Below are 19,035 nucleotides of genomic sequence, written 5' to 3' on the forward strand. Positions count from 1 at the left end.
CCCAACACTCACAACCCCACTATACCATAACCAAACATAACTGCCACGTCCTGACCAAATATAATACAAAAAAACCTAAGTATATGGTCAGGACGTGACAATAGCGCATTGATGTGAATCACACTGCTGCTCTCTCATTTAGCTATTTGCGCCGTACGGATTGTGGTTGTTGTGGATGGCTGTTCACAAATCTAAATGTGTATTTGAACCCAATAATGGTTGAATTCAAGAAGTTTAAGCTGCCTATCAATCATTGTTTTTGAAACAAGTGGACAGCCAGTGAAAAATGCGCTCTTGCAACAGCTGCTTAGTGTGGATCCCGGCCTAAGGAATAAAAGTGGGGCTTTTATTGCTCAATCTAATTCATGCTGATAAAAAAATAAATCCATATGCCTAACGGACACACATTTCAGATAAGTCCATATGAATGTGGCGTTGGTAGGACCCATAGGCCTACAGTAGCAGTAGGACATTGTCTAGCTTGAGCCTTTGAGCAAAGTCAGAGACAGAATAGGATTTTGATAGCTGGCACTGGTCTGAATGACTCGACTGCCCCCTGAATATGTTTTTGTGAAAGCATCTAAATCATGAGGCTCATTTGAAGTCCCTGTTGCGCAGGAAAATTTCACGCGACATAACAGCGATCAAATTAAGATCTGACATCTGTACATGCATATGTGTCTGTGTGTGTGTTTGACTCTCACCTTGAGCAGGTGCAGCTTTCCCCCGGAGGTGCGTGTGCAGACAAGGAAGTGTTTTGTAAACAGGAAGCACTGTCGTTCTCCTTCCTTCCTGAGGGACAGAGAGCCCAGACGGACCTTACTGAGCATGCCCCGTTCACTGCTGGATGGGAGCTGGATCAGAGAGCCTGATGGGTAGAGAGAGTGTGTGTGTGTGTTTGGTGGGAGGGGGAAAAAACAAAAACATAAGTTACACATACTGTACTACTGATGACAGTTACAGGTAACCATCTTATAATGCTCTGGATTCTGGCTGGGGTGGTGTGTGTGTGTGTGTGTGTGTGTGTGTGTGTGTGGGTGTGTGTGTGTGTGTGTGTGTGTGTGTGTGTGTGTGTGTGTGTGTGTGTGTGTGTGTGTGTGTGTGTGTGTGTGTGTGTGTGAGTTAGTTAGTTAGTGAGTGCATTTGTACAGTATGTGTGTGTGTGTGTGTACTCACCCTGTCTGACAAATGTCTGGCTGGTATCCAGTAATATGTCACAGCCTTCTACGATCATTCTCTCGATGGCCAGATTCTTACGAATGTTTTCTGTATCGCTCACCTCATCATGCATCATCCTGACAACACAACCACCGTTAGCTACATTATCCACCACACAACCACTGTTAACTACATTACCTTCCACACAATTCCTGTTGGCTACATTACCTACCACACAACTACTGTTAACTACATTACCTACTACACAACCACTGTTAACTACATGATCTACTACACAACCACTATTAACTACATTACCTACCACACAATTACTGTTGGCTACATTACCTACCACACAACTACTGTTAACTACATTACCTACTACACAACCACTGTTAACTACATTATCTACTACACAACTACTGTTAACTACATTGCCTACTACACAACCACTGTTAACTACATGATCTACTACACAACCACTGTTGGCTACATGATCTACTACACAACCACTGTTAACTACATGATCTACTACACAACAACTGTTAACTACATGATCTACTACACAACCACTGTTAACTACATTATCTACTACACAACCACTGTTAACTACATGATCTACTACACAACCACTGTTAACTACATGATCTACTACACAACCACTGTTAACTACATGATCTACTACACAACCACTGTTAACTACATTATCTACTACACAACCACTGTTAACTACATTATCCACTACACAACCATTGTTAACTACATTATCCACTACACAACCACTGTTAACTACATGATCTACTACACAACCACTGTTAACTACATTATCTACTACACAACCACTGTTAACTACATTATCTACTACACAACCACTGTTAACTACATTATCTACTACACAACCACCGTTAGCTACATTATCCACCACACAACCACCGTTAACTACATGATCTACTACACAACCACTGTTAACTACATGATCTACTACACAACCACTGTTAACTACATGATCTACTACACAACCACTGTTAACTACATGATCTACTACACAACCACTGTTAACTACATGATCTACTACACAACCACTGTTAACTACATGATCTACTACACAACCACTGTTAACTACATTATCTACTACACAACCACTGTTAACTACATTATCCACTACACAACCACTGTTAACTACATTATCCACTACACAACCACTGTTAACTACATTATCTACTACACAACCACTGTTAACTACATTATCCACTACACAACCATTGTTAACTACATTATCCACTACACAACCACTGTTAACTACATGATCTACTACACAACCACTGTTAACTACATTATCTACTACACAACCACTGTTAACTACATTATCTACTACACAACCACTGTTAACTACATTATCTACTACACAACCACCGTTAGCTACATTATCCACCACACAACCACCGTTAACTACATGATCTACTACACAACCACTGTTAACTACATGATCTACTACACAACCACTGTTAACTACATTATCTACTACACAACCACTGTTAACTACATGATCTACTACACAACCACTGTTAACTACATGATCTACTACACAACCACTGTTAACTACATTATCTACTACACAACCACTGTTAAGTACATTATCCACTACACAACCACTGTTAACTACATTATCCACTACACAACCACCGTTAACTACATTATCTACTACACACCCACCGTTAGCTACATTATCCACCACACAACCACCGTTAACTACATTATCCACCACACAACCACCGTTAACTACATTATCCACTACACAACCACTGTTAACTACATTATCCACTACACAACCACTGTTGACTACATTATCTACTACACAACCACTGTTAACTACATTATCTACTACACAACCACTGTTAACTACATGATCTACTACACAACCACTGTTAACTACATGATCTACTACACAACCACTGTTAACTACATTATCTACTACACAACCACTGTTAACTACATTATCTACTACACAACCACTGTTAACTACATGATCTACTACACAACCACTGTTAACTACATGATCTACTACACAACCACTGTTAACTACATTATCTACTACACAACCACTGTTGGCTACATGATCCACTACACAACCACTGTTAACTACATTATCCACTACACAACCACTGTTAACTACATTATCTACTACACAACCACTGTTAACTACATTATCTACTACACAACCACTGTTAACTACATTATCTACTACACAACCACTGTTAACTGCATTATCTACTACACAACCACTGTTAACCACATTATCTACTACACAACCACTGTTGACTACATTATCTATTACACAACCACTGTTAACTACATTATCTACTACACAACCACTGTTAACTACATTATCTACTACACAACCACTGTTAACTACATTATCTACTACACAACCACCGTTAGCTACATTATCCACCACACAACCACTGTTAACTACATTATCTACTACACAATCACTGTTAACTACATTATCCACTACACAACCACTGTTAACTACATTATCTACTACACAACCACTGTTGACTACATTATCTACTACACAACCACTGTTAACTACATGATCTACTTCACAACCACTGTTAACTACATGATCTACTACACAACCACTGTTAACTACATTATCTACTACACAACCACTGTTAACTACATGATCTACTACACAACCACTGTTAACTACATGATCTACTACACAACCACTGTTAACTACATTATCTACTACACAACCACTGTTAACTACATTATCTACTACACAACCACTGTTAACTACATTATCTACTACACAACCACTGTTAACTACATGATCTACTACACAACCGCTACAGCTCCGTTATCCTCACTTTGACAGCTCCTCTAGTTTGGACTTGGCGAACTCCAGGCTCTTGCGCTCCACGTGCTCATGAGGCGTGTGTGCCAGCAGCTCATGGAGAGTGATGATGTAACGAGGGATCTAAAACACAACGGAGAAGCATCAGTCAGTCAGTCAGTCTGTCAGCCAGTCAGCCAGTCAGTCAGTCAGTCAGTCAGTCAGTCAGTCAGTCAGTCAGTCAGTCAGTCAGTCAGTCAGTCAGCCAGTCAGTCAGTCAGGTCTGGGCCTATACTAACATGTGGAAGAGGAGGGGGAAAGGGCGGAGGTTAATGAGGTCTGGACGCGCGTGTGTGTGACGTGTGCGACGTGCTACCTGGAACATGGGGTACGTGAGGAAGGTCTCCAGCATGCGTCCCTCACAGGCAGCGTTCGCCTCATACTGCTTCAGCAGCTTGTCCAAGTCCCTGTTCTGTTTACAGTTGGCCAGCACCTGCAGGCTGTACTGGTGGTTCCTCACAAACTCCTGGTAGATGTTCAGCATGGGCAGCAGGATGTCAAACAGGTCCGCTAGAGAGACAGACACATAAAACATTCCACACCAAGATAGTGGTAGAGGTTAGCTAGAGTGGATTTGACCCAGCATAGACGCCTCCTATCTCACCCAGCACCAGAGTAGGCCAGTTGGCTATCCGAGCCTTCAGGCCCTGATGAAAGATCTCATGGAGGAACATGATGGTCTCACTGGGGACACAAAGAAGAAAAAGATATTGCTATTAAATCTATTCAATCCGTTCGCAAGTGTCTAGGGGTAGGGGCTATGGGTTGTTTGTGGAGGGGGGCCAGACGGTGTGTTACCTGTTGAGGAAGATGCTGCTAACGTCATCGTGGCTGATGGGAGGTTTCTTGGAGCTGGCTGCCATACGTAGCGGCCTGAGGAAGAAGTTGACCAGGACAGAGAGCTGGCAGACGTACTCGGTCTCTGCCTCCACCATGTTGAACACGATGTGGTTCCTCTTCCTCATGTTCTCAGCGTGGGGGGAACAGATGTAGTCCTGGACGATGATCTTCCACTTCCTCCGACACAGCCAGCCTCGCATGAAACTCTGGACCTTTTTGATCTTTTTAATGTCTGGGTCCTCCTCCTCCTGGTTGGTCTGGTAAGGCAGCATCCTCTCCTTGGCCTTGTTCAACAGCACGATCTGGAAGCACACAGTCAACAGTCAACACACAACAGTCGACACACAACAGTCAACACAGAACAGTCAACAGTCACCACACAACAGTCAACAGTCAACACACAGTCAACACACAGTCAACACACAACAGTCAACACACAACAGTCAAAACACAGTCATCACACAACAGTCAACACACAACAGTCAACACACAACAGTCCACAGTCATCACGCAACAGTCAACACACAACAGTCAACAGACAACATTCAACACACAACAGACAACAGTCAACACACAACAGTCCACAGTCAACACACAACAGTCAACACACAACAGTCAACACACAACAGTCGACACACAACATTCAACACACAACATTCAACAGTCAATAGTCAACACACAACAGTCAACACACAACAGTCCACAGTCATCACGCAACAGTCAACACACAACAGTCAACAGACAACATTCAACACACAACAGTCAACAGTCAACACTACCAGTCAACACACAACAGTCAAAAGACAACAGTCATCACACAACTGTCCACAGTCAACACACAACAGTCCGCAGTCAACACACAACATTCAACAGTCAATAGTCAACACACAACAGTCAACACACAACATTCAACAGTCAATAGTCAACACACAACAGTCGACACACAACATTCAACAGTCGACACACAACAGTCGACACACAACAGTCGACACACAACAGTCGACACACAACAGTCAACACACAACATTCAACAGTCAACATTCAACAGTCAACAGTCAATAGTCAACACACAACAGTCAACATACAACAGTCAACAGTCAACAGTCAACACACAACAGTCAACAGTCAACACACAACAGTCAACAGTCAACACACAACAGTCAACACACATCAGACACTAGCAAGATCCCCTTGCCTAACAGAAACCTTTATTTGTGCGTGTGTGTGTGTGAGCATGCGTGTGGTGCATGTGGCCATGTGTGCATGTGAGTGAGCATGTGTGTGGTTGTGTGTGTGTGTGTGTGTGTGTACGTGACTGTGCGGGAGACCGTGTAAATGTGTGTGTACCTCTGCTTTCAGCCTCTCTATCTCTGTGTCCTGGTCCTCTAGCTGGGTGCGTAGCTGGTTGGCCGCCACCTTCTCTGTCTCCATGATCTGGACCAGGTGGATGTACTTCTGCATCAGGACCTCGCGCTCAATGATGATGTCAGAGTAACTACAGGTGGAATTGTAAGTGTGGAATGGTGAGTTTAAACCCAGTCGACATGGTGCACACTGCACAGTGAACGCCAAAGAAGCATTATGCTCAATGCATATTACCAACAAACATTTAAAAGTAAACACCATAGCATAAATGTATTCATCATCCCTCAGTGTACCTAGAAAGAGAGAGAGAGATAACGAGAGAGAGAGGGAGAGATAGAGAGGGAGAGATAACGAGAGAGAGAGGGAGAGATAGAGAGAGAACGTGGGAGGTGTAGAGAGAGCGAGACAGAGAAGTTACAGTAGTGGGGTGAAGAGAGAGAGAAAGTGCTGGATAGAGACAGAGAGAGGAGGGGGGAGAGAGAGTGAGGCGGAGTGTCGAGGTTAGGGCTGTGATGTAATTACTCTGGTGGGTACGGCACCAGAGTGTGACCTAAATGTGAACTGCTCCGAGCAGAGCTCTTACAAATGGAGCAGACGTGTGGAGAGGGGGTTGTGTGTGTGTGTGCGTGTGTGTGTGTGTGTGTGTGTGTGTGTGTGTGTGTGATGATCACTACACAGTCACTGTGTGTCTCAGAGCAGAACACGGCATACCGGCTGCCTAGGTGACAGTCAGCTGATGCATTTGCATGTGTGTCATGAGTATAACAAGCAAGCCAGACCGAAATCAGAGCCTAACTCCTATCCTTCCCTTAGCCCCTAGCTGCTACAGTAGCTGCAAGTTCTTAGCCCCCAGGCTCTTGTAAAGAGGCGTTGAGGTGCTGTCGTTGGATAGACTCCACCCTCTTACCTGGCCTGTTGGATAGACTCCACCCACTTTTTGCAGTCTGACTCCTCCTCCGTCCGCAGCTCCAGAGGCTTCTGACCGTCATGGCCAAACACCACCAGGAAGTAGTGCTGGAGGAAACAGGAAACAGAAATACTATTACCAGGAAGTAAACAGGAAATAGAATCAACATTTTAAGGTTGTACCAGAGAGGAAGAGGTGAAGTGAGAGGGTCCACTTCTGTCAAAATCTGTCCACGCGAGAAAACAAAACAATCACCACTTGGTCTGCTTATATTGGTCTGCTTAACCTTTTACTGCAGTAGGCTAAATCAGGGTCACACAGAATGTTCTGGAAAGCCACACACACACACGTAGATGTACACACATTCACAATACCAGAACTCACATTCCAGTATTAGAAGAATGATTCTGTTTTTGTCTGACTAGTGTTTATCCTTGTTCTTCCTCTGAAAGGAATCCGACAAACACGCAATTTCCTACATGTTAAGCGTTCCCACCACATGAACAATACTCTCATAATATGAAACGTGACATCATTGTTTAAAAACCTGAGAGAATATTTATTGGGCAAGGAAAGCAGGAAATGTCATCCCAAATGAGCCCTTCTGTTTGTGACTCAGTTCCTTGACCAAGAGAACAGAAGAGAGAACAAGAGAGAGGATAGGACAGGAGAGAGAACAGGAGAGAGGACAGGAGAGTGAACAGGAGAGATAACAGGAGAGAGGACAGGAGAGAGAACAGGAGAGAGGACAGGAGAGTGAACAGGAGAGAGGACAGGAGAGTGAACAGGAGAGATAACAGGAGAGAGGATAGGAGAGAGGACTGGAGAGAGGACAGGAGAGAGAACAGGAGAGAGGACTGGAGAGAGGACAGGAGAGAGAACAGGAGAGAGAACAGGAGAGAGGATAGGACAGGAGAGAGAACAGGAGAGAGGATAGGAGAGAGGACAGGAGAGAGAACAGGAGAGAGGATAGGAGAGAGGACTGGAGAGAGGACAGGAGAGAGAACAGGAGAGAGAACAGGAGAGAGGACAGGAGAGAGGACAGGAGAGAGGATAGGAGAGAGGACAGGAGAGAGAACAGGAGAGAGGATAGGAGAGAGGACTGGAGAGAGGACAGGAGAGAGGACAGGAGAGAGGACAGGAGAGAGGACAGGAGAGTGAACAGGAGAGAGGACAGGAGAGTGAACAGGAGAGATAACAGGAGAGAGGATAGGAGAGAGGACTGGAGAGAGGACAGGAGAGAGAACAGGAGAGAGGACTGGAGAGAGGACAGGAGAGAGAACAGGAGAGAGAACAGGAGAGAGGATAGGACAGGAGAGAGAACAGGAGAGAGGATAGGAGAGAGGACAGGAGAGAGAACAGGAGAGAGGACAGGAGAGAGAACAGGAGAGAGAACAGGAGAGAGGACAGGAGAGAGGACAGGAGAGAGGATAGGAGAGAGGACAGGAGAGAGAACAGGAGAGAGGATAGGAGAGAGGACTGGAGAGAGGACAGGAGAGAGAACAGGAGAGAGGACAGGAGAGAGGATAGGAGAGAGGACAGGAGAGAGGATAAGAGAGATGATAGGAGAGAGGATAGGAGAGAGGACAGGAGAGAGAACAGGAGAGAGAACAAGAGAGAGGACAGGAGAGAAGACAGGAGAGAGGACAGGAGAGAGGATAGGAGAGAGGATAGGAGAGAGGACAGGAGAGAGAACAGGAGAGAGGATAGGAGAGAGGACAGGAGAGAGAACAGGAGAGAGAACAGGAGAGAGGATAGGAGAGAGGACAGGAGACAGGACAGGAGAGAGGACAGGAGAGAGGACAGGAGAGAGGACAAGAGAGAGGACAGGAGAAAGAACAGGAGAGGGAACAGGAGAGAGAACAGGAGAGAGGACAGGAGAGAGGACAGGAGAGAGAACAGGAGAGAGGACAGGTAGATAACAGGAGAGAGGACAGGAGAGAGAACAGGAAAGAGGACAGGAGAGAGGACAGGAGAGTGAACAGGAGAGAGGACAGGAGAGGGGACAGGAGACATGACAGGAGAGAGGACAGGAGAGATAACAGGAGAGTGAACCGGAGAGTGAACAGGAGAGAGGACAGGAGAGAGGACAGGAGAGAGGACAGGAGAGATAACAGGAGAGTGAAAAGGAGAGAGGACAGGAGAGAGAACAGGAGAGAGAACAGGAGAGTGAACAGGAGAGAGGACAGGAGAGAGGACAGGAGAGATAACAGGAGAGTGAAAAGGAGAGAGGATAGGAGAGAGGACTGGAGAGAGGACAGGAGAGAGAACAAGAGAGAGGATAGGACAGGAGAGAGAACAGGAGAGAGGATAGGAGAGAGGATAGGACAGGAGAGAGGATAGGAGAGAGGACAGGAGAGAGGACAGGAGAGAGGACAGGAGAGAGGACAAGAGAGAGGACAGGAGAAAGAACAGGAGAGGGAACAGGAGAGTGAACAGGAGAGAGAATAGGAGAGAGGACTGGAGAGAGGACAGGAGAGAGGACAGGAGAGAGGACAGGAGAGAGGACAGGAGAGAGGACAAGAGAGAGGACAGGAGAAAGAACAGGAGAGGGAACAGGAGAGAGAACAGGAGAGAGGATAGGAGAGAGGACTGGAGAGAGGACAGGAGAGAGGACAGGAGAGAGGACAGGAGAGAGGACAGGAGAGAGGACAGGAGAGAGGACAAGAGAGAGGACAGGAGAAAGAACAGGAGAGGGAACAGGAGAGAGAACAGGAGAGAGGACAGGAGAGAGGACAGGAGAGAGGACAAGAGAGAGGACAGGACAGAGAACAGGAAAGAGGACAGGAGAGAGGACAGGAGAGGGGACAGGAGACAGGACAGGAGAGAGGACAGGAGAGATAACAGGAGAGTGAACCGGAGAGTGAACAGGAGAGAGGACAGAAGAGAGGACAGGAGAGAGGACAGGAGAGATAACAGGAGAGTGAAAAGGAGAGAGGACAGGAGAGAGAACAGGAGAGAGAACAGGAGAGTGAACAGGAGAGAGGACAGGAGAGAGGACAGGAGAGATAACAGGAGAGTGAAAAGGAGAGAGGACAGGAGAGAGAACAGGAGAGTGAACAGGAGAGTGAACAGGAGAGAGGATAGGAGAGAGGACTGGAGAGAGGACAGGAGAGAGAACAGGAGAGAGGACAGGAGAGAGAACAGGAGAGAGAACAGGAGAGAGGATAGGAGAGAGGACTGGAGAGAGGACAGGAGAGAGAACAGGAGAGAGAACAGGAGAGAGGACAGGAGAGAGGACAGGAGAGAGAACAAGAGAGAGGATAGGACAGGAGAGAGAACAGGACAGAGAACAAGAGAGAGGATAGGACAGGAGAGAGAACAGGAGAGAGGATAGGAGAGAGGATAGGACAGGAGAGAGGATAGGAGAGAGGACAGGAGAGAGGACAGGAGAAAGGACAGGAGAGAGGACAAGAGAGAGGACAGGAGAAAGAACAGGAGAGGGAACAGGAGAGTGAACAGGAGAGAGAATAGGAGAGAGGACTGGAGAGAGGACAGGAGAGAGGACAGGAGAGAGGACAAGAGAGAGGACAGGAGAAAGAACAGGAGAGGGAACAGGAGAGAGAACAGGAGAGAGAACAGGAGAGAGGACAGGAGAGAGGACAGGAGAGAGGACAGGAGAGAGGACAGGAGAGAGGACAAGAGAGAGGACAGGAGAAAGAACAGGAGAGGGAACAGGAGAGAGAACAGGAGAGAGGATAGGAGAGAGGACTGGAGAGAGGACAGGAGAGAGGACAGGAGAGAGGACAGGAGAGAGGACAGGAGAGAGGACAGGAGAGAGGACAAGAGAGAGGACAGGAGAAAGAACAGGAGAGGGAACAGGAGAGAGAACAGGAGAGAGGATAGGAGAGAGGACTGGAGAGAGGACAGGAGAGAGGACAGGAGAGAGGACAGGAGAGAGGACAGGAGAGAGGACAGGAGAGAGGACAAGAGAGAGGACAGGAGAAAGAACAGGAGAGGGAACAGGAGAGAGAACAGGAGAGAGGACAGGAGAGAGGACAGGAGAGAGGACAAGAGAGAGGACAGGACAGAGAACAGGAAAGAGGACAGGAGAGAGGACAGGAGAGGGGACAGGAGACAGGACAGGAGAGAGGACAGGAGAGATAACAGGAGAGTGAACCGGAGAGTGAACAGGAGAGAGGACAGAAGAGAGGACAGGAGAGAGGACAGGAGAGATAACAGGAGAGTGAAAAGGAGAGAGGACAGGAGAGAGAACAGGAGAGAGAACAGGAGAGTGAACAGGAGAGAGGACAGGAGAGAGGACAGGAGAGATAACAGGAGAGTGAAAAGGAGAGAGGACAGGAGAGAGGACAGGAGAGAGGACAGGAGAGTGAACAGGAGAGAGGACAGGAGAGAGGACAGGAGAGATAACAGGAGAGTGAACAGGAGAGTGAACAGGAGAGAGGATAGGAGAGAGGACTGGAGAGAGGACAGGAGAGAGAACAGGAGAGAGGACAGGAGAGAGAACAGGAGAGAGAACAGGAGAGAGGATAGGAGAGAGGACTGGAGAGAGGACAGGAGAGAGAACAGGAGAGAGAACAGGAGAGAGGACAGGAGAGAGGACAGGAGAGAGAACAAGAGAGAGGATAGGACAGGAGAGAGAACAGGAGAGAGGATAGGAGAGAGGATAGGAGAGAGGACAGGAGAGAGGATAGGAGAGAGGATAGGAGAGAGGATAGGAGAGAGGACTGGAGAGAGGACAGGAGAGAGGACAGGAGAGAGGACTGGAGAGAGGACAGGAGAGAGAACAGGAGAGAGAACAAGAGAGAGGACAGGAGAGAAGACAGGAGAGAGGATAGGAGACAGGATAGGAGAGAGGACAGGAGAGAGAACAGGAGAGAGGATAGGAGAGAGGACAGGAGAGAGAACAGGAGAGAGGATAGGAGAGAGGATAGGAGAGAGGATAGGAGAGAGGACTGGAGAGAAGACAGGAGAGAGGACAGGAGAGAGGATAGGAGAGAGGACAGGAGAGAGAACAGGAGAGAGTACAAGAGAGAGGATAGGACAGGAGAGAGAACAGGAGAGAGGATAGGAGAGAGGATAGGACAGGAGAGAGAACAGGAGAGAGGACAGGAGAGAGGACTGGAGAAAGAACAGGAGAGAGAACAGGAGAGAGGACAAGAGAGAGGACAGGAGAGAGGACAGGAGAGAGGACAGGAGAGAGGACAGGAGAGAGGACAAGAGAGAGGACAGGAGAAAGAACAGGAGAGGGAACAGGAGAGTGAACAGGAGAGAGGATAGGAGAGAGGACTGGAGAGAGGACAGGAGAGAGGACAGGAGAGAGGACAAGAGAGAGGACAGGAGAAAGAACAGGAGAGGGAACAGGAGAGAGAACAGGAGAGAGGATAGGAGAGAGGACTGGAGAGAGGACAGGAGAGAGAACAGGAAAGAGGACAGGAGAGAGGACAGGAGAGTGAACAGGAGAGAGGACAGGAGAGGGGACAGGAGACAGGACAGGAGAGAGGACAGGAGAGATAACAGGAGAGTGAACCGGAGAGTGAACAGGAGAGAGGACAGGAGAGAGGACAGGAGAGAGGACAGGAGAGATAACAGGAGAGTGAAAAGGAGAGAGGACAGGAGAGAGAACAGGAGAGAGAACAGGAGAGTGAACAGGAGAGAGGACAGGATAGAGGACAGGAGAGATAACAGGAGAGTGAAAAGGAGAGAGGACAGGAGAGAGAACAGGAGAGTGAACAGGAGAGTGAACAGGAGAGAGGACAGGAGAGAGGACAGGAGAGAGGACAGGAGAGAGGACAGGAGAGATAACAGGAGAGTGAAAAGGAGAGAGGACAGGAGAGAGAACAGGAGAGTGAACAAGAGAGTGAACAGGAGAGAGGACAGGAGAGAGGACAGGAGAGAGGACAGGAGAGAGGACAGGAGAGTGAACTGGAGAGAGGACAGAAGAGTGGACAGGAGAGATAACAGGAGAGTGAACAGGAGAGAGGACAGGAGAGATAACAGGAGAGTGAACAGGAGAGAGGACAGGAGAGAGGACAGTAGAGAGGACAGGAGAGAGGACAGGAGAGAGGACAGGAGAGTGAACAGGAGAGAGGACAGGAGAGAGGACAGGAGAGATAACGGGAGAGTGAACGGGAGAGAGGATGGGAGAGAGGACGGGAGAGAGGACGGGAGAGATAACGGGAGAGTGAACAGGAGAGAGGACAGGAGAGAGAACAGGAGAGTGGACAGGAGAGAGGACAGGAGAGATAACAGGAGAGATGACAGGGGAGAGGACAGGAGAGATGACAGGAGAGAGGACAGGAGAGAGGACAGGAGAGTGAACTGGAGAGAGGACAGAAGAGTGAACTGGAGAGAGGACAGAAGAGTGGACAGGAGAGAGGACAGGAGAGATAACAGGAGAGTGAACAGGAGAGAGGACAGGAGAGAGGACAGGAGAGAGGACAGGAAAGAGGACAGGAGAGAGGACATGAGAGTGAACAGGAGAGAGGACAGGAGAGAGGACAGGAGAGAGGACAGGAGAGATAACAGGAGAGTGAACAGGAGAGAGGACATGAGAGAGGACAGGAGAGAGGACAGGAAAGAGGACAGGAGAGTGAACAGGAGAGAGGACAGGAGAGAGGACAGGAGAGATAACAGGAGAGTGAACGGGAGAGAGGACGGGAGAGAGGACGGGAGAGTGAACAGGAGAGAGGACAGGAGAGAGGACAGGAGAGATGACAGGAGAGAGGACAGGAGAGAGGACAGGAGAGTGAACTGGAGAGAGGACAGAAGAGTGGACAGGAGAGATAACAGGAGAGTGAACAGGAGAGAGGACAGGAGAGATAACAGGAGAGTGAACAGGAGAGAGGACAGGAGAGAGGACAGGAAAGAGGACAGGAGAGAGGACAGGAGAGTGAACAGGAGAGAGGACAGGAGAGAGAGGACAGGAGAGATAACGGGAGAGTGAACGTGAGAGAGGACGGGAGAGAGGACGGGAGAGAGGACGGGAGAGATAACGGGAGAGTGAACAGGAGAGAGGACAGGAGAGAGGACAGGAGAGAGGACAGGAGAGATAACAGGAGAGTGAACAGGAGAGAGGACAGGAGAGAGGACAGGAGAGATAACAGGAGCGTGAACAGGAGAGAGGACAGGAGAGATAACAGGAGAGTGGACAGGAGAGTGGACAGGAGAGAGGACAGGAGAGAGGACAGGAGAGAGGACAGGAGAGAGAACAGGAGAGAGGACAGGAGAGAGGACAGGAGAGTGAACAGGAGAGAGGACAGGAGAGAGGACAGGAGAGAGGACAGGAGAGATAACAGGAGAGTGAACAGGAGAGAGGACAGGAGAGAGGACATGAGAGATAACAGGAGAGTGAACTGGAGAGATGACAGGAGAGAGGACAGGAGAGAGGACAGGAGAGAGGACAGGAGAGAGAACAGGAGAGTGAACAGGAGAGAGGACAGGAGAGAGAACAGGAGAGAGAACAGGAGAGAGGACAGGAGAGAGGACAGGAGAGAGGACAGGAGAGATAACAGGAGAGTGAACAGGAGAGAGGACAGGAGAGCGAACAAGAGAGAGGACCGGAGTAAGGACAGGAGTGAGGACAGGAGAGTGAACTGGAGAGATAACAGGAGAGAGGACAGGAGAGAGGACAGGAGAGAGAACAGCAGAGAGAACAGGAGAGAGGATAGGAGAGAGGACAGGAGAGAGGACATGAGAGATAACAGGAGAGTGAACAGGAGAGAGGACAGGCGAGAGGACAGGCGAGAGGACAGGAGAGAGGACAGGAGAGAGGACAGGAGAGAGAACAGGAGAGTGAACAAGAGAGAGGACAGGAGAGAGAACAAGAGAGAGGACCGGAGTAAGAACAGGAGTGAGGACAGGAGAGTGAACTGGAGAGATAACAGGAGAGAGGAAAGGAGAGAGGACAGGAGAGAGGACAGGAGAGAGGACAGGAGAGAGAGAACAGGAGAGTAAACAGGAGAGAGGACAGGAGAGAGGACAGGAGAGATAACAGGAGAGTGAACAGGAGAGAGGACAGGAGAGAGAACAGGAGAGAGGACAGGAGAGAGAACAGGAGAGTGGACAGGAGAGAGGACAGGAGAGAGAACAGGAGAGTGGACAGGAGGGTGGACAGGAGAGAGGACAGGAGAGATAACAGGAGAGAGGACAGGGGAGAGGACAGGAGAGGACAGGAGAGTGAACAGGAGAGAGGACAGGAGAGAGGACAGGAGAGATGACAGGAGAGTGAACAGGAGAGAGAACAGGAGAGAGGATAGGAGAGAGGACTGGAGAGAGGACAGGAGAGAGAACAGGAAAGAGGACAGGAGAGAGGACAGGAGAGTGAACAGGAGAGAGGACAGGAGAGGGGACAGGAGACAGGACAGGAGAGAGGACAGGAGAGATAACAGGAGAGTGAACCGGAGAGTGAACAGGAGAGAGGACAGGAGAGAGGACAGGAGAGAGGACAGGAGAGATAACAGGAGAGTGAAAAGGAGAGAGGACAGGAGAGAGAACAGGAGAGAGAACAGGAGAGTGAACAGGAGAGAGGACAGGATAGAGGACAGGAGAGATAACAGGAGAGTGAAAAGGAGAGAGGACAGGAGAGAGAACAGGAGAGTGAACAGGAGAGTGAACAGGAGAGAGGACAGGAGAGAGGACAGGAGAGAGGACAGGAGAGAGGACAGGAGAGATAACAGGAGAGTGAAAAGGAGAGAGGACAGGAGAGAGAACAGGAGAGTGAACAAGAGAGTGAACAGGAGAGAGGACAGGAGAGAGGACAGGAGAGAGGACAGGAGAGAGGACAGGAGAGTGAACTGGAGAGAGGACAGAAGAGTGGACAGGAGAGATAACAGGAGAGTGAACAGGAGAGAGGACAGGAGAGATAACAGGAGAGTGAACAGGAGAGAGGACAGGAGAGAGGACAGGAGAGAGGACAGGAGAGAGGACAGGAGAGAGGACAGGAGAGTGAACAGGAGAGAGGACAGGAGAGAGGACAGGAGAGATAACGGGAGAGTGAACGGGAGAGAGGATGGGAGAGAGGACGGGAGAGAGGACGGGAGAGATAACGGGAGAGTGAACAGGAGAGAGGACAGGAGAGAGAACAGGAGAGTGGACAGGAGAGAGGACAGGAGAGATAACAGGAGAGATGACAGGGGAGAGGACAGGAGAGATGACAGGAGAGAGGACAGGAGAGAGGACAGGAGAGTGAACTGGAGAGAGGACAGAAGAGTGAACTGGAGAGAGGACAGAAGAGTGGACAGGAGAGAGGACAGGAGAGATAACAGGAGAGTGAACAGGAGAGAGGACAGGAGAGAGGACAGGAGAGAGGACAGGAAAGAGGACAGGAGAGAGGACATGAGAGTGAACAGGAGAGAGGACAGGAGAGAGGACAGGAGAGAGGACAGGAGAGATAACAGGAGAGTGAACAGGAGAGAGGACATGAGAGAGGACAGGAGAGAGGACAGGAAAGAGGACAGGAGAGTGAACAGGAGAGAGGACAGGAGAGAGGACAGGAGAGATAACAGGAGAGTGAACGGGAGAGAGGACGGGAGAGAGGACGGGAGAGTGAACAGGAGAGAGGACAGGAGAGAGGACAGGAGAGATGACAGGAGAGAGGACAGGAGAGAGGACAGGAGAGTGAACTGGAGAGAGGACAGAAGAGTGGACAGGAGAGATAACAGGAGAGTGAACAGGAGAGAGGACAGGAGAGATAACAGGAGAGTGAACAGGAGAGAGGACAGGAGAGAGGACAGGAGAGAGGACAGGAAAGAGGACAGGAGAGAGGACAGGAGAGTGAACAGGAGAGAGGACAGGAGAGAGAGGACAGGAGAGATAACGGGAGAGTGAACGTGAGAGAGGACGGGAGAGAGGACGGGAGAGAGGACGGGAGAGATAACGGGAGAGTGAACAGGAGAGAGGACAGGAGAGAGGACAGGAGAGAGGACAGGAGAGATAACAGGAGAGTGAACAGGAGAGAGGACAGGAGAGAGGACAGGAGAGATAACAGGAGCGTGAACAGGAGAGAGGACAGGAGAGATAACAGGAGAGTGGACAGGAGAGTGGACAGGAGAGAGGACAGGAGAGAGGACAGGAGAGAGGACAGGAGAGAGAACAGGAGAGAGGACAGGAGAGAGGACAGGAGAGTGAACAGGAGAGAGGACAGGAGAGAGGACAGGAGAGAGGACAGGAGAGATAACAGGAGAGTGAACAGGAGAGAGGACAGGAGAGAGGACATGAGAGATAACAGGAGAGTGAACTGGAGAGATGACAGGAGAGAGGACAGGAGAGAGGACAGGAGAGAGGACAGGAGAGAGAACAGGAGAGTGAACAGGAGAGAGGACAGGAGAGAGAACAGGAGAGAGAACAGGAGAGAGGACAGGAGAGAGGACAGGAGAGAGGACAGGAGAGATAACAGGAGAGTGAACAGGAGAGAGGACAGGAGAGCGAACAAGAGAGAGGACCGGAGTAAGGACAGGAGTGAGGACAGGAGAGTGAACTGGAGAGATAACAGGAGAGAGGACAGGAGAGAGGACAGGAGAGAGAACAGCAGAGAGAACAGGAGAGAGGATAGGAGAGAGGACAGGAGAGAGGACATGAGAGATAACAGGAGAGTGAACAGGAGAGAGGACAGGCGAGAGGACAGGCGAGAGGACAGGAGAGAGGACAGGAGAGAGGACAGGAGAGAGAACAGGAGAGTGAACAAGAGAGAGGACAGGAGAGAGAACAAGAGAGAGGACCGGAGTAAGAACAGGAGTGAGGACAGGAGAGTGAACTGGAGAGATAACAGGAGAGAGGAAAGGAGAGAGGACAGGAGAGAGGACAGGAGAGAGGACAGGAGAGAGAGAACAGGAGAGTAAACAGGAGAGAGGACAGGAGAGAGGACAGGAGAGATAACAGGAGAGTGAACAGGAGAGAGGACAGGAGAGAGAACAGGAGAGAGGACAGGAGAGAGAACAGGAGAGTGGACAGGAGAGAGGACAGGAGAGAGAACAGGAGAGTGGACAGGAGGGTGGACAGGAGAGAGGACAGGAGAGATAACAGGAGAGAGGACAGGGGAGAGGACAGGAGAGGACAGGAGAGTGAACAGGAGAGAGGACAGGAGAGAGGACAGGAGAGATGACAGGAGAGTGAACAGGAGAGAGAACAGGAGAGAGGATAGGAGAGAGGACTGGAGAGAGGACAGGAGAGAGAACAGGAAAGAGGACAGGAGAGAGGACAGGAGAGTGAACAGGAGAGAGGACAGGAGAGGGGACAGGAGACAGGACAGGAGAGAGGACAGGAGAGATAACAGGAGAGTGAACCGGAGAGTGAACAGGAGAGAGGACAGGAGAGAGGACAGGAGAGAGGACAGGAGAGATAACAGGAGAGTGAAAAGGAGAGAGGACAGGAGAGAGAACAGGAGAGAGAACAGGAGAGTGAACAGGAGAGAGGACAGGATAGAGGACAGGAGAGATAACAGGAGAGTGAAAAGGAGAGAGGACAGGAGAGAGAACAGGAGAGTGAACAGGAGAGTGAACAGGAGAGAGGACAGGAGAGAGGACAGGAGAGAGGACAGGAGAGAGGACAGGAGAGATAACAGGAGAGTGAAAAGGAGAGAGGACAGGAGAGAGAACAGGAGAGTGAACAAGAGAGTGAACAGGAGAGAGGACAGGAGAGAGGACAGGAGAGAGGACAGGAGAGAGGACAGGAGAGTGAACTGGAGAGAGGACAGAAGAGTGGACAGGAGAGATAACAGGAGAGTGAACAGGAGAGAGGACAGGAGAGATAACAGGAGAGTGAACAGGAGAGAGGACAGGAGAGAGGACAGGAGAGAGGACAGGAGAGAGGACAGGAGAGTGAACAGGAGAGAGGACAGGAGAGAGGACAGGAGAGATAACGGGAGAGTGAACGGGAGAGAGGATGGGAGAGAGGACGGGAGAGAGGA

The 19,035-nt window shown here is 49.4% G+C and overlaps 1 protein-coding gene across 1 annotated transcript in view; it reads right to left on the minus strand.

Annotated features, from left to right (window-relative positions):
* LOC106561157 (ras-specific guanine nucleotide-releasing factor 2) overlaps positions 1–19,035 on the minus strand; it is a 97,740-nt gene that overhangs the window by 20,351 nt on the left and 58,354 nt on the right. The window contains exons 2-9 of the mRNA XM_045689056.2: positions 7,170–7,276; positions 6,245–6,392; positions 4,856–5,199; positions 4,662–4,741; positions 4,374–4,567; positions 4,032–4,141; positions 1,177–1,295; positions 705–868 (exon numbers count right to left, since the gene is read on the minus strand). Coding sequence (XP_045545012.1) covers positions 705–868; positions 1,177–1,295; positions 4,032–4,141; positions 4,374–4,567; positions 4,662–4,741; positions 4,856–5,199; positions 6,245–6,392; positions 7,170–7,276 — 1,266 coding nt within the window. The remainder of the gene's footprint in view (positions 1–704; positions 869–1,176; positions 1,296–4,031; positions 4,142–4,373; positions 4,568–4,661; positions 4,742–4,855; positions 5,200–6,244; positions 6,393–7,169; positions 7,277–19,035) is intronic.

This window comes from Salmo salar, chromosome 01, assembly GCF_965601325.2.
Source record: "Salmo salar chromosome 01, fSalSal1, whole genome shotgun sequence".
In the NCBI taxonomy this organism is placed as follows: Eukaryota; Metazoa; Chordata; class Actinopteri; order Salmoniformes; family Salmonidae; genus Salmo; species Salmo salar.